Source organism: Besnoitia besnoiti, chromosome V (genome assembly GCF_002563875.1).
Source record: "Besnoitia besnoiti strain Bb-Ger1 chromosome V, whole genome shotgun sequence".
NCBI classification, from domain to species: domain Eukaryota; phylum Apicomplexa; class Conoidasida; order Eucoccidiorida; family Sarcocystidae; genus Besnoitia; species Besnoitia besnoiti.
In genome coordinates, this window is record NC_042360.1 from 2262852 (window position 1) to 2289330 (window position 26479).

The 26479-nt window shown below is 56.4% G+C and overlaps 8 protein-coding genes across 8 annotated transcripts; 1 reads left to right on the top strand and 7 right to left on the bottom strand.

Moving 5' to 3' along the window:
- Positions 1-143: 143 nt before the first annotated feature.
- Positions 144-2843, bottom strand: BESB_061420 (uncharacterized protein; the record flags this gene model as incomplete). The annotated part of the gene is made up of 1 exon (XM_029364556.1): positions 144-2843. The coding sequence occupies one exon, from the start codon at positions 2841-2843 to the stop codon at positions 144-146; it is 2700 nt and encodes an 899-aa protein (XP_029219264.1).
- Positions 2844-4194: 1351 nt separating this feature from the next.
- On the top strand, positions 4195-5442 carry BESB_061430 (ribosomal protein RPS18; the record flags this gene model as incomplete). The annotated part of the gene is made up of 2 exons (XM_029364557.1): positions 4195-4398; positions 5176-5442. 2 exons carry the CDS (start codon positions 4195-4197, stop codon positions 5440-5442), a joined length of 471 nt encoding a protein of 156 aa, XP_029219265.1.
- A 1682-nt stretch (positions 5443-7124) lies between these two features.
- BESB_061440 (uncharacterized protein) lies at positions 7125-9117 on the bottom strand (the record flags this gene model as incomplete). The annotated part of the gene is made up of 3 exons (XM_029364558.1): positions 7125-7843; positions 8052-8321; positions 8682-9117. The coding sequence occupies 3 exons, from the start codon at positions 9115-9117 to the stop codon at positions 7125-7127; spliced, it is 1425 nt and encodes a 474-aa protein (XP_029219266.1).
- Positions 9118-10962: 1845 nt separating this feature from the next.
- On the bottom strand, positions 10963-12437 carry BESB_061450 (SAG-related sequence; the record flags this gene model as incomplete). Its single annotated transcript, XM_029364559.1, has 2 exons — positions 10963-11933; positions 12356-12437. The coding sequence occupies 2 exons, from the start codon at positions 12435-12437 to the stop codon at positions 10963-10965; spliced, it is 1053 nt and encodes a 350-aa protein (XP_029219267.1).
- A 2805-nt stretch (positions 12438-15242) lies between these two features.
- Positions 15243-16295, bottom strand: BESB_061460 (SAG-related sequence; the record flags this gene model as incomplete). Its single annotated transcript, XM_029364560.1, has 1 exon — positions 15243-16295. One exon carries the CDS (start codon positions 16293-16295, stop codon positions 15243-15245), a length of 1053 nt encoding a protein of 350 aa, XP_029219268.1.
- Positions 16296-17877: 1582 nt separating this feature from the next.
- BESB_061470 (SAG-related sequence) lies at positions 17878-18963 on the bottom strand (the record flags this gene model as incomplete). The annotated part of the gene is made up of 1 exon (XM_029364561.1): positions 17878-18963. One exon carries the CDS (start codon positions 18961-18963, stop codon positions 17878-17880), a length of 1086 nt encoding a protein of 361 aa, XP_029219269.1.
- A 2053-nt stretch (positions 18964-21016) lies between these two features.
- BESB_061480 (SAG-related sequence) lies at positions 21017-22132 on the bottom strand (the record flags this gene model as incomplete). The annotated part of the gene is made up of 1 exon (XM_029364562.1): positions 21017-22132. One exon carries the CDS (start codon positions 22130-22132, stop codon positions 21017-21019), a length of 1116 nt encoding a protein of 371 aa, XP_029219270.1.
- Positions 22133-24049: 1917 nt separating this feature from the next.
- BESB_061490 (SAG-related sequence) lies at positions 24050-25087 on the bottom strand (the record flags this gene model as incomplete). Its single annotated transcript, XM_029364563.1, has 1 exon — positions 24050-25087. The coding sequence occupies one exon, from the start codon at positions 25085-25087 to the stop codon at positions 24050-24052; it is 1038 nt and encodes a 345-aa protein (XP_029219271.1).
- Between the last annotated feature and the right edge of the window lie 1392 nt (positions 25088-26479).

Genomic DNA, 26479 nt, shown 5'->3' on the forward strand with positions numbered 1-26479 from the left:
CGGGCCGCCCGCGAGACTCTGCGCGGCGGCATGCGGGAATGGCGCGAACGGCGGCAACCAACTCGCAGGGGAGAACGAAGGCGGCTCAGGCGGCGGGGGAGGCGGGCGCCAGGCCGGCGCACTCGAGGCAGCGGTCGCGGCTTCTAGGCCGACCCGCGGAGAAGGCGACGCGGTCGCCTCTCCCGAGAGGAGAGCCGCAGACGCCTGGCCGTCGGTGTCCCGCCCCCCCCGGGGACGGAGACAGCGGCAAAACGAGACGGCGCAGACGCGTCGGGAGGCGGCGGAGGGGGAGGCGGCGCCGGCGGAGCTGGGCGAGAAGGCGTCGGCGAGCCAAAAACCCTCAGCTGGCTGCGCGAGGCGGGCACCGCTGCAGGTTGGCGACCGAGAGAGGACACACCCTGGTTGCGAGCCCAGTCGGGCTCGCCCGGGTCGGCGCGCTGCGGGTCCTGCCTCTGCTGAGGCTGGGGCTGCGCCGCAAAGGAAAGCGAGAAAGGGGGAGGAGCCGCGCCGGCTGAAGACAAGGAGGCAGCAGATGGCAACGCGTGGCGCGGAGGCGCCGGCACAGAGGACGACGAGGCCTCCTCTCGAGCCACAGAAGAAAAGAAAGACTGGAAAGAACTGGGCTTGCACGGGCGTTCCGGCGCAGGCGGGGCAGACGCCGCAAAAGCGAAAGAGGCGCCTGCGTGCCTTTCGGGCTCCACGCAGAGGGCACCCGACGAGACACTCGGCTCAGGTCCGCTGCGGTGCGGCAGATCCGAACTCGAGCGAGGACGAAGGACGCACGCAGGGCTCAGCGCGTCAGCCAGACCGGCCCTTGTATAGACGCCGCCGGGAGTCGCCCCAGCGGCGGACGCGTCGCCGTCTGCGCGGTCCTGCGGCGGGCCGCGCGCCACCGCGCGAAGCAAATCCCAATGAGCTGCGGCCGCCCGCCCAGCCGACGCGTCGCCCTCTCTCAGTTCTGCGCTGTGAAAATTAAATCTCTCTTGGCTCGACAGCTCGGCACACGCCGCGCGAGGCGTCAGCACCACCGCTGGCGCCGCCGACGGTCCGACTGTATAGACAGCTGGATCTGTCGCGGCAGCGCCCGCCGTCGAGGTGCATGAGAGAAAGATGCCTGGTGAAAACGCCGCCGAGCCTGGCAAACACGCGGCGGGATAGACAGACGGAGGGCTGAGCGCGTTGTCGATGCCTCCCGCGGGCTGTGACGCCTGCGCAGAGGCGACGAAAGCGTGAGCAGACACAGCGAAGTTGCCTGGACGCCATTCGCCTGTGCCCGTGTGCGGGTTTCTTTGGCTTGGTGCGTCGGCGCCCTCTCGGTTCGCATCGCAGGTCGCGAAAGGCGGATAGGTCTCCCGCGAAGGCAACGAGGAGGAAAGCGGCGGAGAAGCTGATGACGGCGTGTGCTCCCGAGAGCCCCGCTGCGAGGAGGACCCCGAGAAGGGCGACGCGGAAGAGTGTTTTTCGCGATGCCGGTGTTTTCGCCGACACTCTTGCCCATCCCTCTCTCCCCTGCTGCTTCTCCTCCTGTCTGCTTCGAGTGTTTGTTTGCCCTTCTCTCTCACTCCGCGTGCTGCGTCGGTCTGCGGCAGCTCTGTGGGGGCGTGGTTCCTCTCTTGTTTGTCGGGCCTCTCCTCCAAGCTCGCGTGTCGAGAGTGGTGCTCTTCTCGGCGCTCTTCTTTTCGAGATCTGTGTCGGTGCGAGGACGGCGTGCGGCGTCCCTCGTTCTCCGGAGTCCTCTCCGGTTGCCCTGCAAGCGTCCAGCTCCTGCGCGATTCGTCTTCTCTTCGTCCTCCGTGGCTCTCTCGCCGCCACCAGCCATGCAACGACGCGCTGCGCTCTCGCTCTCCCTCTCGCCTGCGTTCTTTCTCGTTCCGCGGTCGCCCCTCGTCTCTTCGGCTCGCGGACGCGCGCCGCGAGTGGCGCCCGAGGCGTCCGCTGTCTACGTGGGCGTCGTCTCTCCGCCGCCTGTGCTGCGCCTCCTCTCTCAGGTCTTCCTCCCTCGCTCGGCGGCACGCGCTTTCCTCTCCACGCGCCCGGGGCAGGGACGACTCAGGGCGGCAGGCGTCTCTGGCGCGCGCAGGGTGACATGCCCGCGCTTCGCAGGAGCCTCTGATGTCTGAGCCCTCACACGCGCGCGCCGCCCCATCCTGCGTCCCCGGCCGCTCTGAAGAGCAGGGTGCGCCAGAGTGAGGCGCACGCGGGGCTTCCTCTCTGCGCGGACCCCACTGTTTTCTCTCTGAGTCGTTTCTCTCTCTGCGGCTCTCGCCGTCTCTCCTCGCGCCCCTCGAGGCGTTGCGTCTGTACGCTTCTGGGCAGTAGCCCGTCTCTCGCACCCGCGAGGGGGCGCGGCCTGCTTTGCTGTCTCCTGAGCGCAGCTGCGCCACATGACTGCTTCTCTTCTCCGCGTCTCTTCTGTCGTGACCCCTGCCTCCCTCCTCTCTTTTGTCTTCTCTTCTTTCTCCCTCGCCCCCTTCCCGGTGGTGGTGTCTCCGCGTGTCTTTCCCGCGGCCCGCGTCCTCCGCTCCCTGGATGTCTCTCTCGCAGCCGTGTCTGTGGCGTCCGTGCGTGGAACTGGAGTTTCGCCTCTCTCCGCGGTTCTCCCGCTCTCTGCTGCGCCTCCTTCTTCGCTCGTTCCCCGGCGGCCTCTGGGCGTCGCGGGCGCCGTCACGCGCGGCTGTGAGTTGACTGGACGCGGGCGGAGACCACGAGGATGCTGCGGAGGCGAACGAGCCCGAGGGCGCCGCCTGCTGCTGCGGCTGCGGGTCCTGCTCTGCTCCCGACGCCGCCAGGCCCTGCGGACTGCCGCAGGCCGCGGCGGCCCGCTGCGCCTGGTCGCGGCTCATCCTGCTGAGCGCTCCTCTCTCTCAGCGGTGTTTCGGCGGAAGGCAACAGCCCACAAACTTCCCCCGCTCGGCCTCAATCCTGCATCGTGCTCGCTTCCTCCCCGCCGCGTCCCTCCGGATCTCAGTGCTGGAGAGAGGACTCCCTTCCCGCTTCGGTGCGCGCATCGCCTTTTTTTCTCCTCTCTGCTCTCGGTGTTGAAGCCCAGGTCATACAGGCCCCCCGAGGCGCGCCGCGCAAGGACGAGCCCGCGCTCTGCGGGCCTGGAGTCGAACGGAAATGCGTCTTCTGCGCAGCGGAGAGGCGCGCGGACCAACGCCGCCAGCGACACAGAACAGCTGGTGCTGCTTTTCTCAACACAGGGCGAACGCGGTAGAGTGTGCGAAATAGCTCAACAGGGCACAGGAGCGTCTCCCCGGCAGAAACGTCTGGAAAAAATACGCAACTTGACTTTCGAGCAAGGTGTGTCGAGACACAGGCGAAAAGTAGGCGACACCGGACGCAGCCTCCCGAGCGAGCTCACCCAGCGTAGCGCGGAAGAAGGAGAGGACGCGCCGAAGACAGCCACGCGTGAGACCCAGTCTCCGCGCCCAGACTACAGAAAACTGCGTGTGTAGACCACCACATGCATCGAAATTGGTGGGGAGAAGAAGAGTCTTTCACCTGGAGTTCGTCGCAGCTGAAGCGAAGCTACATGCACGTCTCTCGCCCCGGTACTTTTCTAGCTACTTGTCGTTGTCTTTCTCGTGCCGCGTTTCACTAGCGAGCCTAGCATTTTGCGTCAGCTCGCGGAAAGCTGCTGCATGCGCGGACGCGGAGAGAGGGCGCGCAAACAAGACCTGCGCAGTAGAGGAGACCCCACATGCAGCAGAGCCCTAACTGTGGGGAGCACAAGTTGACGGCCGCGCATGGGAGAGTCCTTCGGCTTAAAGGGCGGAGAAAAGATGCGCGCCCGTTGAAAATGCTGGGACAGAGGGCGAGGGGTCCGTTTTTGCTGCATGCGCGGGGAAAAGACACTTTCGCCGACCGCCAGGGCGGTAGCTGCAGGGAACAACGTATGCGCCGCCCCTAGTTGTTGTACGCCACAAAGGGCGAGGAGGATCGGCGCCTGGGGGATGAAGAGACGTTTCTCGACGACCGTTGAGAGGACGAGACTGGAAGCCGTTGGGCACTGTGTTTGCTTTCCTGCTTCCTCGCGTGACCGCGTCCTGTTTGTTTTCTTTTTCCTCTTCTTTTCCGTCTCGTGTTTCTCTCGAGTGGGGACTTGCCTTCTCCTCGAGTAGTGTGGGTATTGCGTGGCCGCCGCTTCCGTGGCTCCCCCTCCCCGGTTGTCTCTTTTCTCTCGCCACCACAATGTCGATCCAGATCTCGAACAACCAGGATTTCCAGCACATTCTCCGTATCCTCAACACCAACGTTGATGGACGCGAGAAGGTCGTCATCGCCCTCACCGCCATCCGCGGTATCGGGCGCCGGATGTCCAACCTGATCTGCAAGAAGGCAGATATCGACACCAACAAGAGAGCCGGGGAGCTCACCGCTGACGAAATCAGCAAGGTAATTTCTCCCGCCGTTCAATTCGCGTTCACAGCTAAAATTAGGATATGCCGACGGGCTGAGGGGGGGGAATCGCGCACGCGCATCCGCTCTTCTCCAGAGCAGAGACGGCTGCGAACGTCATTCGGCGCCGCCAGCACACGGCGCGGAGAGAGAGCTGAGGCCCTAAAGCAAAGAGAAGAGCAGCCATAAAGGTTCTTCCTGCTTCGGTTGAGAAATGCAAGCGAGAGGGGAGCAGTTTGTCCGGGTGCGAGGATGTGTTTTAGGGAAAGCCCTGGGGGGCAGCTCCTCTGCAAGTCGCTGCTGCTCTCTTCGCCCTGTCGCTTACGCGCGTGTGAAATTTGCCGGCGCCGGGCATTCGTTGCGACATACGTTGTCGGATGTGTGGACGTGAATGCCTTGGCTGGCTAGTGGCGCGTGGTAGATTTGGAGCGAAGGAAAATCGCGCCTCGCGAAGACCCGTGTGGGAGTCGCCTGCATGCGGTTGAGTGAGGCCGTGTGTTACTGTTGGAGTCCGTACTTCCCGATTTGCTTTGCAAGGAGCGCTACCTCCCCTCGTCCGTCTCGCTCTGAAGCAACGCCCCGCGGGCGGAAGTGCGGTACGTGCGCGCCTGGCGTTGCAAAGGTGCACGCACCCGTCTATATGCGTTTGAGTTGATGTATCACGCTGCGAGTTGAGGCGTGACGCTGGACGGTTGAGGCTCTGTCGGGGAGTGAGCTGTCTGTTTGGGAGACGCGGTGTTCATCGGCTTGGTTTTTTTTGCGTGCGTTTCGCAGGTCGTTGCCATCGCGTCCAACCCCCAGCAGTTTAAGATCCCGACCTGGTTCATCAACAGACAGAAGGACGTGCGTGACGGCAAGAACAAGCACGTGGTTGCCAACGGTTTGGACAACGTGTGGAGAGAGGATCTGGAGCGCCTGAAGAAGATGCGGCTCCACAGAGGTCTGCGTCACTACTGGGGACTCAAGGTCCGTGGTCAGCACACCAAGACGACCGGCCGCCACGGCCGCACCGTCGGTGTCGCGAAGAAGAAGGGATGCTAGGCGACGACCCGACTGTGTGCCCACACGGCCCAACTGGGTTTTTCGTCTCTTTTCTCTGTCTCCTCTCTCTTGCGTTCTTTCCCTTCCCCTTCGTGTGCCTCCTGCCTCTCCCCGTGCTAGCCTCGTGCTTTGAGAGAAAGTGAAGACACGCGGCGCTCTGCAGCAGCTCTGGATGGGCTCTCGTGTCCTACACGCGATCAGCCCAACGCAGGGCCTGTGGGTGAACCGGTTGTTGTCGGCGGTTGCTTCAGCGCTACACCGTGTACTACTTCCCTTAGAGATGCGTGTATGTGTGCACGGATATTCGTGTCTTTTTGCGGAAGGTGTAGACATGAAGACATCCCAACCGGGATTTCTCATGGAAACTGACAGCGCGCGACAGATCTCAAATTCTCACTGATCAAATCCTCGGCACACCACGGCCCGCCAGGGGTGTGCTTGTGTCTTACCTTAATTGTTCCTGCTGCTGCCAGAGGCAACCAGCCACAGTGCGCCGGAACACAACTGAGCAAATCAGAAAAGCGGGGTAATTCCTTCATGCGAGACTGCCTCCCTCATGCGTATATCGTGCATTTCCAACGGATGTTTTCGGCCTCGCGCAGGAAACGAACTCGATAGTGCGTCTCACGATCGCCCTCCAGCTGTAGGGACGTGACAGCAACCCACGTTAGTCTTCTAATACGTAGCCAGACTTCGTTTTCCCTCACGTGTCGCACGCTGAGAGGGGAAGACAGGCTGAAGCCTGTCAGAACGAGGAAAGTAGACAGATTGGGAGCAACGGTCAGCAGAGAACAGTATATGTGTCGTCGAGGCGTCTTTCTCACAGCGCTGGGTGATTTCCTCTGCACGGTCTCGCGGTTTGCTCGACGCCGACACACCCGTTAGCCTTGAAGTGCTGCTGCGTCAACGTATGTCCGCTGAAGACGACTACGGAGCGCCGAATGATGATGCGTCTTGTCCCGGTGCTCGGGCTTCAAAGTGTGCCTTAGAAGGCACGCTTGTTGTAGCGCTCGTTTCCCCCTCGAGTTGACACAGCTAGCTGGTGATTCAGATTTGTCTGCGATTGAGTCCCGGACACTGCGCAGTGCACTTCGAGAAGAACGGCCAGGTGGCTTTTGTGTGAAACTCAGCGATCGGTGCGCGCAGATGGTGCGCGAGGCGTCGCGTCCATGCGGACTCCTGACTGCCGTCGTGCCTGTGCGGATTCGCTTGACTCACGTGATGAGATCTTGAGATCGTGGCGGTCCCTCTGCCTTTCTCAGAGTGTTGGTACCCTACCTTCAGGGTACGAATGAAACTGGCACCATAGTGCTACACTAGCGATGAGCGCCTGGACCGCTGCAAGAGTCGAAGTTAGTGCAGACGAACAGCGTACGGAGACATAAGCAGAGAGACCGCCAACGCCGCTCTCATATTATAGGAGATGCCCTTGCGCTTCAGAACACAACCTCTCCGTCTTATCAAGAACTGCGGCATAATTACTAGAGAGCTCCTCAGCCGCCGCAAATGGGGTGCATTTCTCTTGTGTATGCTGGTAGGAGCCAAAGAAATATGTGTGCACTATATACGGAAGGAAAGCACTTTCTGTTCTGTGCAGCCCAGCTCGCGTTTGCCCGCTGCAGTCCATTCGCTGGATTCGCAAACGCGGCAGTTTTTTTTTTCGCCAGGAAGCGAATGCTTATTCATCGAAGAGGCATGAGGGATTGTCTGTCTCTAAGCACTTTGGCAGCGCCTTCCTTCCAAGAAGACAGAATCTCTTCGTGCAGGGCGTCGGCCCCTTCAGGGAGGAGAGGCACTTTCTTTTTCTGCCATCCCGTTTGTGCGTCCGCTCCGGGTTTGCCTCGTGCTGAGCCAACGGCGGGAGCGGCTCGATTCCTTTCCCCAGCCGCCAGGGTCTTTGTCTCACTCTGGACCCCTGCTCGCGGAGACGAAGCGGCGTGCAAAGCGGTGTCGGATCTGAAATATGTCGAGGTGCTTTGTCTGCTGTGGCTGGCCAGCGCCGCCGCCTGACTCGCGCTTCTACGAGACGCATCGGAGGAGAAACTCGACGATGACTTCCTGTGAAACGTTCTTGGAAGGGATGATCTTCTCGACTTCCCGGGAGGAGACAGTGGCGAAGCCGCCGACGGCTGGATAGCTGTCGGGCCCCTTCGCCCCGACGGCGCGGCCACTGGCGAAGACAAGCCCTCAGAAACTGTGGGGGTTCGTATGCAAGACTGGAGGAGTAGTTCCTGCGAGAAAGGCAGCAGCTTGGGACCTCCCCCTTCACCAGAAGCGCTCGACCCCTGCTGGGTCTTCCGAGAATTGCGCATATGTGTGGCCACTACCGAGCGAACTAGGCGAACGCCTTCGTCGGGCTTGAGGCACTTCAAGGCATGCAGCGCCTTCTGTAACTCCAGCCCTGCGAAGCGGCCAATGCATCAGGAATATGCATCGGCATTCACTTCGTGGGGAGAGCGTAGCCTGCAGAGGACGTGCTCTCTACTGTATCCCGCAGCCTACTTTTTTTCTTCCTCCGTCAGCTGCAAAGGTGCAAAAAGCTATGTGAGGCAGTGGTAAGGGTACGCTGCTGGAAACATATGCAGCTGTTGGGGTTCCGTGTGCCGTACCTTGCACATGTGTGATACTTTTCCTGAGTCCGCCGTGCTTTCTGCGAAGTGTATCAACAGTGGCGGCGTTCTGCCGGTTGGAGTACTCGATCAGGCGCTCCACTCTGGCCTCGAAAGCCGCCCGTTCTGCTTCGTGAGTTTCGGACAGTCTGGCGGCCTGGCGTTCTATGCGGGCTTGCCGAGACGCCTCGTGCTCCTGTGCGTCTAGACGTTGCTGAGCCAGAAGTTGGCGCTGGACTTCCTCTGCTTCATCGTATCGCCCTTGATGGCCTAAGAACGTCGCGAAGGTATTTGCATATCTATCCCTCTGTGCAGGCCGTTAAGCGCGTCATAAGTTTCCAGGCGCTTTGATTCGAGTTGCCTTCACATAGTCCGGTTATCGTCGTGTATACGCGAGCTTGGGCGAGTGACCGGAAAGCAAAATGCTGGCCAGGGACGATACTGTTAGGTGTTGTGTCTTACTGAGATTCTGGCAATCTAGTTGTTTTTACCAACTTTCAGCCGTTACATATGTATTTTTCTCATGTCCTCTTCCCGTTGCAATACCGCGGCCACTTGGTCACGGTGTTTTCGTGTTACCCCGCGTTGTCAAGCAACGATACACATAAAAGGGAAGTTGCGCTTTCATACCGAGATATTGCATCTTCTTCTGTAGATCGAAAGCCTCCTTTCTAAATTTGGGTTTCGACTTGCTGTCTTCTGCTTCTTGCCATGTCATGTTTTGCAGCTCGGCGCTCTGTCTTTCTTGCAACTGAGTTCGCCATTTTCGGATCCTGTCAACAAGGGAGGGGAGCTGTACAGTTTTCCATTGCATCTCTAGAGTTCGCAATTGTTTTCTGTGAGCCTCGTCGACATCTGCCAACTGTTGGTACTGCTGGCAAAAGAGACGACAAAGCCCCTCAAATTCACAACGATGCTGCAGTTCATTTAACGCTGCCTGGGCTTCGCGAGCTTTCCCAAAGTCGGCTGCGTCCTCGCATTCTCTTTGGTGCTGCTTCAAAATTCGCTTTATCGCGTACTGTAGATCCGCATTCTTCGTCATTGAAGAGACGGAACTACCCGCCATTGTAAATGTCCACGTGAAGAGACAGCAGGTACATCTTCAGAATAAAAACTATTGTCAGTCATGGGAGCGGTACGCCCCTGGAATATGGACAAGCACATACTAGAAATATTTGGAAGTAAGAGAAACCAGTAGCATCAATCACGCCGGGCCCACAAAAGCTGGAGGACGCCTTGAGCTCTACATCAAGAGAGAACACTCCACATCGCTCCAAGAAAGTCACTGGGTTTGCGACCGACACACAAGCGAAAGCCCGCTTTTTTACGGCTGCTGCCACTCGTACCAGAATGGCACTGTATTGGAAGTGAAACCGAGAGGAAGTCCATCACATTCCTCTCTTTTTGTCACACCTGCTGCTTTGGAGGCACTCCTATTCCTTACACACTGAAGAGGATTCTGTGTACTACACCACAGCCGCTTCGGGACTGCATGAGAGACGCCCCTTGTCATCGCCAGACACAAGCGGGTACCGAAGACCGAATGCTGAAGAGCGTATGACTGAAACCAAACCGCATACATATAATACGAGACTCTGCAGCGAGAGAAGCTCTGGCGTGCGCTACACAGTCTCAACAGCATCTGTTGACGTTCCGGGCTTCTTGCTGCCAGCGTTGTTCGGGACGTCTTTTATCTCCCAAACCACCTAGCTCCTCCGTGGTTTATTTATCTCATGGAGAAACCCTTTTGAAATTAAAACACCAACAAATGGAGCAGCCTGTCAGGGGTTCCGAAAGCTTGATAAGAATGTTCCAAATGACCAGGAAATTGAAAACTAGATTGTCTAGCAGAGAGGCGTGATATGCTAAAGAATTTCATGTAACTTTCATGTTATAGGCATGCAGGCGCGAAGTGGCTGTGCCGTGAGGGGCGCGCACACATCAGCACGGTCCAGAAGCCAACGCAAGCAAGAACAGCGCCTGTAAAGGCCGGCTCCCATCGGACACCACGAAACAAGAACATCAGAGCGATCACCAGTTTCTCTGAGAAGGCATGGACATATTAACCCTAATAGAAGACGCGGGAGGAGGGCTTTATACCGACCATCATTGTCTGCCGGACAATAGTTTACTACATATCTCACAAGAAGAGACACGAGTAAGAGAAGAGCGCCTTCGAGAGGTTATGTGCGCGTAGTCCTGACGGAAGTGGTTTCAATCGGCACTTGGAAGCAATGACGTAGTAGCCGTATAAGGGCACCGTAGTATCTCTGCGAGTTGATGCCGTGCGTCGCTCTCTAGGTGATCACTGCAGGGCTCTATGGCACCACAGTGCAACGCGATTACTCGTCGCATCCTTATCTGTCACATCCCTTCGCTTTCGGAACTGCTCTTGTATCCTGGACATGCGAGTTTCATTTGGCGAACCTAGGCGTCTTCCGCGAGGATCGACCGTCTCACGCAGCTCGAGATCGCCCATGTCTTCAGATATTCAGGAATGGTCCTCGTAGTGTCTATCTACCGCTACTCTCTTTCGAATGGTTCTGTCTCGTTGCTCTGAACTCGCTTCGCATCCGAATACATACAGGACCTTTTTTTGCTATGAGCTAAGCCCTCTATTCGGGTATTTGGCCCTGAGGTTTTCGAGAAAAGAGCTCTAGAGGACGAGATCCTGCACGTTGTACACGATGTGCTAAAACCGGACCTGAAACTTGATACAGATACAATTCCGAAAGACCCTCTAACAATAGCGAAGCAGACAAATGGTGCCCTAACAAGCACGGTATTCGCCTCTCATCCTCTGCATCACAGCTACCAGCACAATCCTGCCACGTGGGGTGCCGCCCGACAACCACAATGGCAGAATATACCACTTCCGGAGAATGGCGCACCGAATGTGGCTACCGGTGGATCACATGAGTGACACCAAGACAACCAGTGCAAAGCCCAATGAAATTCTCACACCTGAGCTGCTCGACTGAGCATTAAAAGCCACCTTCACCCGACAGGTCGGGAGACCACCCTCAGCGTGGGACTCCGGCTCGGCATCTACCTTGGCTTTTGCTCTCTTGGGATTGCATCCCAGCACAACTGTCTTCGGCTCAACAGGAAAGCCACCCTCCGGCACTGTCAGTTTGGCTGCGGTCTCGAGACCATTCACAGGTGTCCACCACTCCTTGGCGAAGCCCGGCAGGATTTCCGTCACGTCCTTGACAGGATCGCAGGCATCGGTGGCGGAGTCCTTGCAGTAGTAGACAGTTGGCAGTTCTCCCGTAAGGGGCATTGTTCCGTCCTCGCCACAGTCGACTGTCAGTGAGTTGCTGGTGGGATCCAGCGTCACTTCCGGTACAGGCGTGTTGCTGTCTGTGCCGTATGCGCACTTGAGGACCTTGTCTTCAAGCACAGACTTTCTTGCTTTCACATTCACAGACACCAGGCAGTAGCTTTTGTTATTCTGTCGGCAGCCTATCAAGAATGCCTTGTCGGTGGCAGGGAAGTTTGTTGAGGGGAAGGTCAAGGATTTGGCGACCTCACTGGTAATCCATTCCACACTGGGCGTCAGAGCGGGACTTGAAGATAGGAAATCGGCGATCATCGCACTCCCACCGGTGGTCTTCTTTGAGGGGGGTTCACATGCTGTGAGAGATGCCTCTTCTGCCTTTCCAGTACAGACCTTGTTCTTGTCCGAAGGGACGAAGTCCGAATTGGTCGCACAACGCACTGAGATACCATTCATTGACTCAGATAGGGTCACCGTCTCGACTGACGTCAGCTCCTGAGACTTATTTACACAGACGCATTCTGTAGTGGTTTTCTTCACAGTGCATGTTAAAATTGTTTCAGACTCCTGCGCTAGGCACTTCTGCTGCCACCATGGTAATGCTGTGACCAGAAAAGTACACAGGAGACCAACAGCCACGCGCGGCATTTCGCCCAACAAGTGTGCACCGTTACAAATTCAAAGACCTTTGGAGGAGATGGGTCACATCTCGGGACAGGCAGCGGGAAAAAACCAACGGATTATACTGGGTGCGAGCACGTGTTCAGGCCGAGAAGGCACCAGCGCCTGTCTTGCATCTTTCCACCAGAAGCACGCGGGGGGTCGCTTTCCAGGGCCGCTGGCTGGCGGCTGGCTCGCCCACATTGCGAGCCACCGTTGCCCGCCACCCAGGGTTGCGACTGTCATCCCCTCCATGTAAGCAAGACCCGATGCACAGCGCCCCTTCTCAACGACTTCGTGTTCTCTTTCCAAGTGAGCCTCGGTGTAGCATGCTGGTTTGGTACGTCAACTCCAAAGTTCTCACCTTCGAACAAAAATCCTACAATCTCCTTGAGCCCATCGATCGCCGCCTCGTAGGCGCGTTGTGCCGTTGCTCCCCGCAACATTGAACGACACGCTCTCATGTAAGGATCACCTTTTGAGGAACAGTATCTGTAAACCTGGTGGCACTCAACGCAGAAACTCCTCGAGGAGCCGTGGAACGGTGAGTTCTCCTCTGCCACTGTGAGCCGGCATAACTTCCTATCCGGGTTGCATTCGCCACACACCTTCAACGAATGGGCATCGCCACATTGAGTACTGCGAAAGGGCCACGCCTCGCATGGGCCGCTCCAACCGAAGAGGCAGTTCGCAGATACTCCACGGCTCTATTGCAGTCGCACAGTCGCTTATGAGGTGAACCGGCCAGGAAACTAGTCTTGAGAGTGGGTGCCGATGGCGCGTGAGTCCCTCCTGCTCTCCATCGGGCTGTCCCTTCGACGTTGACGACGTCGACTTGGATGGGCCGCTCTCGTTTTGAGTCCGCTCTGCGACTCCTATTGACGACCTCCCTTGGATACGTCACGAACTAGAATCAGCTGGACACTGCTCTGAATGAATACGTAGTGCGGGAAGAGTCAGCAGCCAGCATACTCTAGGGACCGGCGTGCTCACGGTTCCAGAATCGATGGTGCGAAGTATAAAGATCGTGATGCAGCGCCGCATCAACTCGTACACCCTCCGCCCAGGAAGACACGGACGATGTAACTCAAAAATTGCAGGAATCAACACCCCCCTTCCCATCCGCTGGCTCCCCGCGACATGGTAGACAGTCTTACCTGGTGCCTTACCCGAACAGAGTATTTCGTGCCTAGGCGAATCTAGACGTCGACCTGACCTGCACTTCCTCACCCTCGGGGGCGGGGCACTTGTGCACGAGACTTTTCGAAGAAAGTACACAGGCGCGCCGTTCAACCCATCTGCTGTCAGTCATTAACAGAAGTACGGAATCAATGCCTTGCGTGCTTCTACACGTCCCCTGGTGGAACCCTCATAAGCTACTGGCAATTGTCATTCACTTGTCCCGTGATGTGAGCAAAGCACACCACAAGCCAACCGCCGACCACGACATTCCTGAATAGAGCTTTGCCATTGTATTCAGGTTAAGGACGTCCCGTCCATGGACTGGCGTGCTGATGCCATAAAGCGGCAGTGACGATGAACTCTGTTGAGGTCCACAAGATACCGTGCACTCGGCAGCTCGCCTGTCTTGTGGCTGCTGGAAACCGCAAGCTTGCGCAGGCTGACGGGCAGGGGCGTTACGCGGCGGTTGACGCTGAGCTTGTCCCGCCCAGCCGCCGTGGCCCGCTGCAGGAGGCGGACGGAGGAGTGCTGCCCCCCCCCCCCTTCCGAGCCTCCCCCCCCAACTCCTTCCGCTTGTTTCTGGCGCACACCGCTGGGTCAGACTGCGTTCGAGCCAATTTATCCTTGTACTGATTTGACAAGATTAGTCAGGCAGTACCAAGGCGCCGGAGGAGTCAGGGAAGAGCCTTCAATGGTTAATCCTTCTTCCCCGCCGGCACCCGGGGCGATGAAAACTCCCCAACCGGTGCTTCGCCGCGTGGGAGCCAGTGGGTTCTTTCAAGCATTTGACCAGCAGTTCCCCACGCGCTACTCACCTACATGAGACCGGAACTTGCGGATGTGGCAGAATTTTCAGCCAATAGTTCCCAGGGGCTTCTTGAACATCGAGCGTTTTGTGGCTGAACGGGACAAGCCCCCATCCTCCGGCGTTCAAGCGATGATGGATCTACCTGGTAAGACAGGTCGTGAGACCCCCCCTTCCACTCTTCAGTTTGCAGCGCCTATCTTGTGTGCATCCTCCAAGCCTTGTACCGCCACACTCCCCTCAGTATTTTCAGGTCGTCGGGGGGCGGTGCTCCCGCGTACTAGCCAGAGGACTAGGGCTGACGTACATCTATGCGCATGTTCGTATTCCTCATCGGTAAGCTCTTGCTACCACGAGAAGATACCCACTGTACACCAACATTCGAACTCTGCTTGACACTCTACATTTCACCTGAGGTAGTATTCGGACCAAGACCGCGAATAGATCAAAGGCGGCTGTACGGACAATTTGACCCTGCTTCGATGGATGTGCCAGGCAGAAAGACCAACGGCGATCGTGAAAGAGCTTCCTTATGTTTATGGCATTGTTACAAATAATTAAACGACAGAGAAGTATGCTACAACGGAGAAGATAACATTGGCTGGACCTATAAAGACCATGGGTACCCCAGTCGCAACAGTCTTCGTCGCGAGATGTCGACGCGTTCTTCGGTACCTTCGCTGAACCCGCGAAGTTCAAGCTTCTGAGACTGCAGCATGCAACAGCAGGGAGCACTGCTCACCTCACAGCAGAAGGTGTTCGCAGCTGACGTTCGTAGCAAAAACAGCAGAGGTGCTTTTCCTCATGGAGGGTGCCTTCAGAGCGGAGGTCTGACTGCACACTATTCACGGACTTCAAGAAAGCCCACCACCAGAAGGTGAAAGACTGGCATGCATTCCCTAGTCGAGCTGCAACGTAACTTGCTTCACCGCTCGTGGCAGAACTCTGTTTCACGGAAAAAGGCAAAATAATGTCGGGATTTAAGCTCCACATTTTCCATAGCTTAGGGGTACACGGGAAGCGTTCCTTCAGATTGAGAACTGAGCCCCCGAAAACACTCAGAATTGTCTCAATTCATCGTGGGACTTCCCACTTACAGCGGCAAATGGTGGAATTTAGTAAAGCACGCATCATACTGGAAACACGCGCTCACTCGTCCCTGTGGAAGACGAGCTGCCGTGTAGTGCGGACAGGCCCCTGCTACAAGGCGCCTTACGAAAAAGTAACGCGTCCGGCCCTACAGGCCGTAGGGGCTGGTAGCGAACTACGAAGTCATCGAAACGGCAAACACTGCAAACACCGAAGCAGATACACCGATGGAGACTTTGATGCTGAACGAAGCGCTCGCCGCTGCACTGAGGATGACCTTTGCCCTACACGTCGGCAGTGCCGTTGCAGCTGTGTCGGACCGACTTTCCCCTTTATCTGACGGAGAGGAAGCACTGCTGAGGTTGCATCCCAGCACAATCGTTTTTGGCTCAACAGGAAAACCGCCCTCCGGCACTGTCAGTTTGGCTGCGGTCTCGAGACCATTCACAGGTGTCCACCACTCCTTGGCGAAGCCCGGCAGGATTTCCGTCACGTCCTTGACAGGATCGCAGGCATCGGTGGCGGAGTCCTTGCAGTAGTAGACAGTTGGCAGTTCTCCCGTAAGGGGCATTGTTCCGTCCTCGCCACAGTCGACTGTCAGTGAGTTGCTGGTGGGATCCAGCGTCACTTGCGGAACAGGCGCGTTGCTTTCCTTGCCATACGCGCAGGTGAGAACATTACCATTGAGAACTGTTTTTCTCGCCTTGACGCTCACGTTAAACAAGCAAGAACCCTGGCCGTCGGATTGCTTCCGGCACCCGACGAAGAAGGATTTGTCAGTGGAAGGGAAGTATGGCGGTAGAATTGTAAGGGAGTGAACATTGTTATTGTCTGTTGAAGCCCACTTGATGTCGTTTGTGGGAGCCGGGCTCGTGGACAGGAAGTCGGTGATCGGAGCAGTCCCGGCGTCGGTTCCCTTCCCAACGGGCTCACACTCCGCGAGAGACGGCGCGTTATTGCCTCGAGCGCAGACCTTCAACGGATTTGATGGCACAAAAGTGGACCCTTCGCTACAAGTGACGGTGATAGTGTTCGTGGACGCTGAAAGGGTTGCCGCGCCCTGTGACACTGAGCCGCTCGCAGTGCCCCCGCAGACGCATTTGGTGATGGTGTTTTCTACAGTGCATTTTGGGTCTACGCTCGCCTCGTCCGCTAGGCAGGCCCTATGCCACCATGGAGATGTCACGGCAAGCAACACAGACAACAAACAAACCGCCGGGGGTGACATTTTCAAACAGAAAGTCTGTTTTCGCAAGGCAAAAACCCTCGTCTCAGACAGCTTGCATGCCGACTAGACACAACAGTAACCAATGCGGAATCGGCTACAGCGCATATCTTCTAAGGCACACAAGGCACGACGCAAGAACAAAAAAAGCGGCATTTGCATTTTTAAGCGATAAGCGTCCACGTAACGACATGATGTAACGGTCCGGTAGGTGGACGCCAGTGGGTTATCTCGCAAACTCCAGGCAGCACATGGTGGAAGGGGGGCGACCGCCCGGGTTGCAAGCCTTGAGCCCGACCGCACTTGTGATGGGTTTTCGAGCCGCCACCACGTGATGTTGTTGATCGATGAGCTTCGCGGGGGAATTGCTTGTATAGAATCAGATTCTGGAAGAGTTGATCTCGCTCTCAGCGTCACAAGCATGGAACACGTGCGAGGTGATTCCGATTTTCCCATGTACGGCTTCGAGGGCACTGGGGATTAAACCAGAGCGTTTGGGTGGGAGGAGGGTTCAACAGTACTATGAGCGTACCGCCACACACCGACATTGCTTTCATCCGTTTGCGGCGGCCACTCGTGCCTTTGCTAAGCGGGAATTCGGTCCCTAGTGTGACGGCCCAACACTCTGTACTGTATAAGACGCCTTTTGCACGGTTCTCTCACCACAGGGCAGCTTACCAACAGCCTTAGTGTCAAGACACGCTGGCACATAGTGGCCAAAGACATGCCCCAGCCCGCTGTTCTAGCCGGGACGCGTAAATCGTATGCCCCATTGGCCCCCGATTGTCGCACTCTTCCCTGTGTATCTCAGCGCAAGAATACCCCGTAGCTGTATTCCCCCGCCTATGCAAGCGCAGACCGACTCATGTATACTTGAAGCATGCTCCAGAGAGTGATGCTACTCGGAGTGACGAGTCGAATTAGAAATTGATTAGCGGGTAACAGCACCGCGTGCCGTCCATGTCACGGAGCATCTTGTGTGGGCTTGAATTGACGAAAAGCCAGCGGATGGACAACTCCAATACACACCTGTGAGCGGCATGCCTGGATACCCCTAGAGAGCAGCAGCCAGTCCCGACGCCGTCCCCGCGACGCTGCCTCCTCACTCATCTCTCGTGAAAGAAACCAACCGCACGTCTGCAAGGGTGATCGCATCAAAGTGCAAAAGCCTGCCATCCGCCTCACCGTAGCAATCGCTTGCATGTGAAATAGATTAGCAAACAAACTGGTGTACTAGTCATCTTATTGCTTGTTATGGGTGGGGGGGGGGGGGGGGGGGGGGGGGGAGGAAGGGGGGAGATTGCAGACTTATTGTTTGCAGTCGCGAGCCGCGTCGAAGCTGACAAGAACTCCAACTCGAGGGATAGAGAGAAAATTCCCATATGCAGTGGGGGCCACACCGAAGGGTCCGGCACATGTCAGCGGCAACATGGTAAAAACTCAAAGCCGAAAACACTGTTCGTAGTAGGCATACAAGCCTCACTGATACTGTTGTCTCCCCTGCCGTTGCGCGAAAACAGTTGACTGAAAAGTGCATCGTATTACGGACAGAGCGAGGGGACAGCCTTCTTCGTGCACAGGTAGATTATAAAAGCAACGCAACAACACATGGCGCAAATGCCAACGCTAACCCACTCATCGGAACGGCCATGAGTGATGAACCGCTCGCATGCGCACTGAGCGTAACCTTCACCCTACAGGTAGGGACGGTCCCGGTAAGAGACTCAGCATCAGCAGTCTGCTCTTGATCTGCCTTAGGTCCTGATTCTTTGAGGGTGCATCCAAGGACAATCGTCTTCGGCTCAACAGGAAAACCGCCCTCCGGCACTGTCAATTTGGCTGTGGTCTCGAGACCATTCACAGGTGTCCACCACTCCTTGGCGAAGCCCGGCAGGATTTCCGTCACGTCCTTGACAGGATCGCAGGCATCGGTGGCGGAGTCCTTGCAGTAGTAGACAGTTGGCAGTTCTCCCGTAAGGGGCATTGTTCCGTCCTCGCCACAGTCGACTGTCAGTGAGTTGCTGGTGGGATCCAGAGTCAGTTCCGGTACAGGCGTGTTGCTGTCTGTGCCGTATGCGCACTTGAGGACCTTGTCTTCGAGCACAGACTTTCTTGCCTTCACCATGAGAGGCACCACGCAGTGTTTCTGGTTGTTGTTTTGGCATCCCACGAAAAAGGCCTTATCGGTGAAAGGGAAATTCGTACGTGGAACGGTTAGAGAATAATGATGGTTGTCGCTGGAAATCCACTTTACATCGTCAACCGGTGGAGTGGGGGTGAGCAGTTCGCTTATCGTAGATGTCACACTCTTGCTTTGAGTTACAGCATTTTGACAAGCCTTCAGATTCTCTACACTCACTTTTCCTAGGCAGATGTTGTCTTTCTTGGAGGGCACGAAGGAAAGAGAGTCCTGGCACTCCACGCTGATGACATTGGTCGACTCTGACAGGGTGGCAACAGGCACCGGATCTTCTGACACCGCCACGGGTCCTGAAGGGTTCTGCTTGCAGATGCAAGCTGTGGTGTGACCGTTTACCTCGCAGTCGGGCTGTACTGCTGTTTCATCAGCCACGCCATACGACTCCAACGACGTACATGCTATTAAAAGCAATACACACAGCGAAGCCACAGTTGAGCGCACCATTTTTGGGTGGGAAATTCGTCGCTGCATACGGGAGATGTGACCAGCTCAGGCATTGACAATGGACACCGCATGAAAAAAGAAAGGCATGTCATGGGCGCTGAAGCCGGTCGACGCCTACAAGACAATCAATACGGGGGCCTGCGTGTCTTGCACCTCCTCAAAGCGACGCCGGCATGCATGCGGCCGCAACCGTCACCCATGGCAGCCAATGCAGGGGGGAAGTCACGTCAAATTGTGGAGTGTTCTAACCGAGTCATAGCAGGCTTCGGTCTGTTGCTTACTCTCTACTTTCTGTTGGAAAACTCTACGTGATTGGGGAATAGTGGTATGCCTAAGAGATGTGGTGGAAGACGCAAGCTCGCCTCAATCTACCAAAGCCGACTGAAGCGCCGCCTCGAAGAGTCTTGTCGTTTCCCTGAAAACGTCTCGCTGCTAATGAGTTCAGCCGGAGCAGACCGTACAAAAAATCATTCACGCTCGCCAAAAAGTGAGTGAATGACGCAAGTGTCCAGGTCTCCAAAAAACATAGTCACCTACGGCACCGTTCGAGTGGTCCTGGAATGTCTGTCTTCGCGCCCGGTCCGTGCTGGCCATGCAGAGTTGCTTGGCAGGTTTAGTACTCTGAGAGGCGCTTCGCAGGCAGCTTCGTGCAGCGCGCCCCCAACACGGTTGTCCATCTCTATAACAGTATGGACACCCGTACACTGACACTACATTAGGGGCGGCAGGAGGCAATGCAGGGCCATTTCCACTAAGTTCTGGATGAAATTCAAATCTGTTGGCACCATACGGTTGATATAATGCCTTCCTCGTCCGGCATTAATTTCTCATATCAACTCTAGCGACGGTCCGCGGGCAGCACAAGAGCTGGGACATTGGTCCTTTGGCTCAGTGTCCCCCGGGGCCGGCAAGGTTAGCCGAGCCGCTGTGATCCCCCCCGCCCTGCGGCGTCTTGGACCACGGAATGGAGTTTCGGCTGTTAACCTCTCTTGGGTCTGCTAGTCTGAATCAAGCTACCTTCGGCATCATCTCTATGAAGGACGTATCACGTAGTATGCGCGTAGCGCGGCCATAGAGTTCTCAGCCCCGCTGAACGGTGTGCGGCTGTCTGCCTAGGAACAGAGGTGCGAACTTACCGAGCCCCGCTACTGTCACGGCGTGAACGAGTACTATGACGGGTTGATTGTTGGAGTGGTGCCTGGTTTCGTGGTGTGGTGCGGAAGCCAGTCTGTTGCACCCCGGTACTGCACTCCTTCATGCAACAAACCATCGTGCTTGGTGGCCACGAGCATACCAGCTGTAGGTGTGTATAAAACGTGGCCCTGATCCGAAGGAAAGGTCAAACCGGGGGTCCGGCAGAGGTGACTTGTTCTACAGACCCGCTCCGGGCAATCGCACCCGCATACGCACGGCCCTAATGCCAGCCAGCGTGTCTCAGAACTGCACATTGGAGACTTTTCTTTCGAGAATATTCGAACCCAGAGGATTTGCAATCAATATTGCTTGTCACTGTCATGAAGACGGGACAGAGAGGTTATAATTGGTTCTAAACCGTCCTCTAGACTACTGATAGAAATCCATTCAAGGAACCAAAACGAATCAGACGCACAGTTGTCCCGGTGTACAGGACAAAACTGACACTTCTGGTCACCTCATTCTCTCCCGCGGCGCTTCTGAAAGACCAGCCCCTGAGACACAACAGACTGATGAACAGACTCATAGGCTTCCGGGTGTTGCGATGCTATGTCCAGCATCTCCAGGGTCCATTCCACTCAGCTCTAGCAAAGTATCCATCGCTTGTGAATGCACTCCACCATGCGACCCCTGTGCGGCTCCACCAGAAAGTCGAGGTTTGGCATAGCAACCTATCCGAGAAAACGCGACGGGGGGCGGACGGGGGGAAGCGTGCCAGGCGCAGCTCACTAGACTACCGGGTCGCATCATGATGGTTGAACCGCAAGCGCTCTTTTCCCCGGCCTCCAGCACAAATTTTACAGTGCGTCACTGCTTACAGAGACTCCTCTCAACTACCCATGACCGACAGAAGAAAGCACCTACCGCGAGAATGACAACAAACACGCTAAACCAGCGAAGCAAGAGAAAACAGCGCGGACAAGAAGGCCAACGTATTCAAAGAAAGCCGCATCCCCGATGAGCTGCTCGAAGGAGCATCAAAAGTCACCTTCACCCGACAGGTCGGGAGACCACCCTCAGCGTGGGACTCCGGCTCGGCATCTACCTTGGCTTTTGCTCTCTTGGGATTGCATCCCAGCACAACTGTCTTCGGCTCAACAGGAAAACCGCCCTCCGGCACTGTCAGTTTGGCTGCGGTCTTGAGACCATTCACTGGTGTCCACCACTCCTTGGCGAAGCCCGGCAGGATTTCTGTCACGTCCTTGACAGGATCGCAGGCATCGGTGGCGGAGTCCTTGCAGTAGTAGACAGTTGGCAGTTCTCCCGTAAGGGGCATTGTTCCGTCCTCGCCACAGTCGACTGTCAGTGAGTTGCTGGTGGGATCCAGAGTCAGTTCCGGTACAGGCGTGTTGCTGTCTGTGCCGTATGCGCACTTGAGGACCTTGTCTTCGAGCACAGACTTTCTTGCCTTCACCATGAGAGGCACCACGCAGTGTTTCTGGTTGTTGTTTTGGCATCCCACGAAAAAGGCCTTATCAGTGAAAGGGAAATTCGTACGTGGAACGGTTAGAGAATAATGATGGTTGTCGCTGGAAATCCACTTTACATCGTCAACCGGTGGAGTGGGGGTGAGCAGTTCGTTGATCGGTGACATTACCTTTTTGGGATTATCCTTTTGGCAAACCTTCAGAGTGTCGAGACTCGCTTCCCCGAGGCAAATGCTCGCTTGATCGGAAGGCACGAAGGTAAGAGGACTATGGCACTCCACGCGGATGACATTGACCGACTCTGACAGGGTGGCAACAGGGACCGGATCTTCTGACACCGCCACGGGTCCTGGTGGGTCCTGCTTGCAGACGCAAGTTGTGGTCTCGTTGCTTACATTGCATTCGGGTTTCACTGGCGTTTCGTTAGCCAGGCAATATCCCTGCCACGAAGGAAATGCCATTAACAGCAAAACCCACACCGAAGTCACAGCTGGGCGCGCCATTGTCGGCTGGGCAATTCGTCGTCGTATTTTGGGGACTGAAACCAACTTAGCCATTGGCAGATGACACTGCATGGGACAAAAAGAGAAATGCCTGAGCCCTGAAGTCGGTCGACGCGCACAAGGCTGAAAGCGTGTCTTGAACCCCCCTCCCCCCCCCAACGCGACACGGGCATGCACGCGACCGCGTCTCGCGACCCTCATTATACGGTGCAGCCGATGCAGAGGGGCGGCGGTGTCAAATCGTGGAACGCTACCACCGAGTCTTAGTAGGCCGGACTGTTGCCGAGCCTATTTCTCTGCTTTCTGTCGAAAGGGGTAGCCTGGATGAGGACTGGTGGTGTGCAGAGGTATCTGGCGGCACAGACACATGCTTGCGTCACCCTTCCACACTCGACTGTAGCAAGTCACCGAATGGCCCCTTCGCCTCCTTGTGCAGACGTCCGGCTGACGATGACTTCACCGGAGCACTCTGCACCAGAATTAGTTCACACTCTTCAAGAGGAGTGTGAACGACGGGTCCCACGTTCAAAAACAAGGAGTCACATTCTGCACCGCTCCGGCTGAAACAGAAATGCCTCGCATCGCACCCGATCAGCTTGCCATGCATGTATTGCGTGGCAGGGTCAGTACTACGGGAAATGCATCCGAGATACCATCGTGCGGCACGCCTCCAGCATAGTTTTCCCACCTCTTCTGGTATACCATCTTACGTTGACGAAAGCAACATGAGCACGCCCGGAGGCGGCAGGAGACTATGTAAGGCACCGTTCCCAGTTCTGAGTACCAGATCTGTCGGCTCCATCTTGCTAGCAGCAACGCCTTTCTCGTCCGGCAGAATCTCCTCATGTTAGCTCTCGTGACCGCCTGAAGCCAATGCAAGAGTTCGCGCATTGGTCTTTTGCACAAATACTCCCCCGAGACCGAGAAGGTTAGCAGGGCGCTGTGACGCCCCCACATTGCGACGCCCTTCGGTGAATGGAGGTTTAACCGCTACCACTTCCTAGACGCGTAACGCTCGCGCAGCGACCTTCCAATCACATCACTATCAAGGATGCCCCGCGCCCTGTAGCGCAGTCATAGTCACTGCCCCTGCCGAAAGAGGGTGCGGCTGTCTAGTAACACAGGCGCGACCTTGTCGCGCCCGTCTGTAACGCGCCGTGAACAAATACTATGACGGTTCGATTGTTGGGTGATGTCTCGTATGGCGACAGGACGCGTAATCCAATTAATCTCTTGCATTTCGGTGCGGCACTCCTCCATGCAACAATTGGTGTGCCTGGTGGCAGCGAGAATACCAAGAGGTGGTGTGTGTGCAAAGTGTGACATGATCCGAAGGAAATAGTCGTACTGAAGGTCTGACAAAAAGGGTCCGGGAAGGGTTGCCTTGCTTCACAGAGCCGCTCTGGGCGACCGCAGCGGCAAAAGTACGATCCTCATGACAGCAAACGACTCTCGTAACTGCGTTTCGAAACCGATACGTCAGAGACGACCTGATGTAGGAGGATCGGAAATGCATATTGATTATCACTGTCATGGAATAACATGACATGAATAAGATAGTGGGGTCCGAAACATGCTAGAAGCTGCAAAAGAAAAACCATCTAAGGAATCAGCAGGAACTAGAAGTACAGCAGTCTAAATGCATAGAACAACAGTGACACTGCTGTCCCCACCATTCTCTCCCTCGCCCGGCGTCTATGGCAGGTCCGCGCTTGGAAAACGGCAGACCGCTGCTGAACAGACGCGTAGACTGCCGGCTGCTGCGGTACAACATCCAGTGCTCATCGGGGTTCTGTCTTTCGGGTAATTCGCACGGGAGTGAGCTCCCCCGAAGACCACGCACTCGCTTAAAGAGGGACGAACCGCAGGTGCCTTTTTTCTCGCGCCTTCTAAACATCTTCGACAGTGCATCCCTGCATACCGGTACTCCTCTCGACTACCCACGACCGACAGAAGAAAGCACCTACTGCGAGAATGACAACAAACACGCTAAACCAGCGAAGCAAGAGAAAACAGCGCGGACAAGAAGGCCAACGTATTCAAAGAAAGCCGCATCCCCGATGAGCTGCTCGAAGGAGCATCAAAAGTCACCTTCACCCGACAGGTCGGGAGACCACCCTCAGCGTGGGACTCCGGCTCGGCATCTACCTTGGCTTTTGCTCTCTTGGGATTGCATCCCAGCACAACTGTCTTCGGCTCAACAGGAAAACCGCCCTCCGGCACTGTCAGTTTGGCTGCGGTCTTGAGACCATTCACTGGTGTCCACCACTCCTTGGCGAAGCCCGGCAGGATTTCTGTCACGTCCTTGACAGGATCGCAGGCATCGGTGGCGGAGTCCTTGCAGTAGTAGACAGTTGGCAGTTCTCCCGTAAGGGGCATTGTTCCGTCCTCGCCACAGTCGACTGTCAGTGATTTGCTGGTGGGATCCAGCGTCACTTCCGGTACAGGCGTGTTGCTGTCTGTGCCGTATGCGCACTTGAGGACCTTATCTTCAAGCACAGACTTTCTTGCCTTCACTCTGACGGGCACCACGCAGTGTTTCTGGTTGCTGTTTTGGCATCCCACGAAAAAGGCCTTATCGGTGAAAGGAAAATTGGCTTTGGGAAAAACTATAGAGTGCGAGTTCTTTCCTGCATTTTTCCACTCAACATCTACTGGAGGGGTGGGCGGGGAGGACAAGAAATTCACAAGTGGAGCGATAACCACCTCGGTCCCCCTCTGCTTGGGTTGACAAGCTGCCAGAGAGGGTTGCCCAGGAGTTCCCACGCAAACGCTCTTAGACTCAGAGGGTACGAAGCTGAATGTCTCCTCACAGGTAACAGTGAGGGTATTCGTCGATTGAGACAAGTTTGCCGGCTCGAATATACCAGAGTCGTGTGCTGTGCTCCCGCAGGAACAGACAGTGCCGGTACCATCTGAATTGCAGTTGGGTTTTATTGCATTTTCCTGCGCCATGGACTTCCACTGCCACCACGGAGCTGCGGCGAGCAGCAGAACACACTCTAAAACCGCCACCGTGCGTGACATGTTGGATAAGAATATCGACCACCGCGTTGCTTTCCAATGACTACAAGCCAAAGCGCGAATCACGAATGTAATGTTGACAAGGAAACAACAGCTATGCGAGTCGCGCACGGAGACGTTGATGCAGGGGGCATGCGTTGTAACGAAATTGTCAGTCGATGTGTCTTGTTCCCCAAACACGGCCGTCGCCCGTAGGCCGTGCCGGTTGGTCCGTGCGTCGTCGTGTAGCCGCTGCCGGTGGTGAGAGTCGGAGTGACCCTTTGTCACCACCCTCCCCCTCCACACAAGACTGGAACAACCCCTCGCAACCACGGCGCACCTACCGGCTGCCAAGTCAGTTTCGTGTTGTTTTCTCTTGATGCATTCAACTTCCGGGGGAAGAGGGGAGGCGGAGGACGTCCGCGCTAGAGCTGGTGAAGGCTCACGTTTTGCCAATATCGTCTCGAGGCGGCGCCATCGCGACAGTCTGCCGCCCCATCGCGTCTGCCAGCCCGAGCCAACCCGCAAGCCAGCGGCTGTCCTGAGACTCGGATGGCGTTGATCAGCAGCCATCACTAGTTCGTTTCACACGCTCACAGGGAGGCCAATCACTTGAAGCTTCTTTTCCAGCAGCGGCCGTCTGGGAGCCTCGAAAACTGGCCTGGGACAGAGATATCCTTGAGCATTCTAGTCGTAGCCCCAGGCATGGGAGACACCACACGAATGGGTGGAGGTCATGCCTCAGTGCGTGAAACACCAACGTCGGTCTCATGTTGATTCTTCCGACGAGGGCAGACTGTAATATTCGTGCACGGGCTGCGCAAGAACCATGTCGACCGCCGTGGAATCCGGTTAGGATTTGCTCCGTCAAGAGCCACTGGACAGTCAAACCGCGTGCGGCTCGCGCAAGACCATGAAATAGCACCGCTACTGGATCCGCAGAGGCAAAACTCCCAATGTGAGATGACCATGCGACGGTCTACGTCGTGGCGGGTGCCCGTACCACACAACACCATTTCTGCAGGAGGCACATTCTGCCTTCGCTGTTGACTGTGCTCGTTCCCCTGGCAAGTCGTATTTGCATGAGGAAAGTACACAACAGAAGTGCACGAAGAATGTTTGTTGCTGACAACCATCGTTAAGAAGCGCAAGTGTCTGTTCGGCGAGGCGCACAGTGGTCTGGGTTCTCAGGGGCCTCGCGCCGTTGAGGAGGCCCAGACTGCAAAGTATCAGTCGAACTGCCAGTTCATCGGTGGGCGATGCTGTGTGGTTTTATTCCGACTAGAGGATCTCCGGAGTAATCCCTCGCGGTATTTGCTCTGTATACAGGTTCCGGTGACACAGTTTAACCCGCCGCTGCAAGCATTTGAGGAGCTAGATGAGCACGCCGGGTCATATTAGTGCCCTCAATCTGCG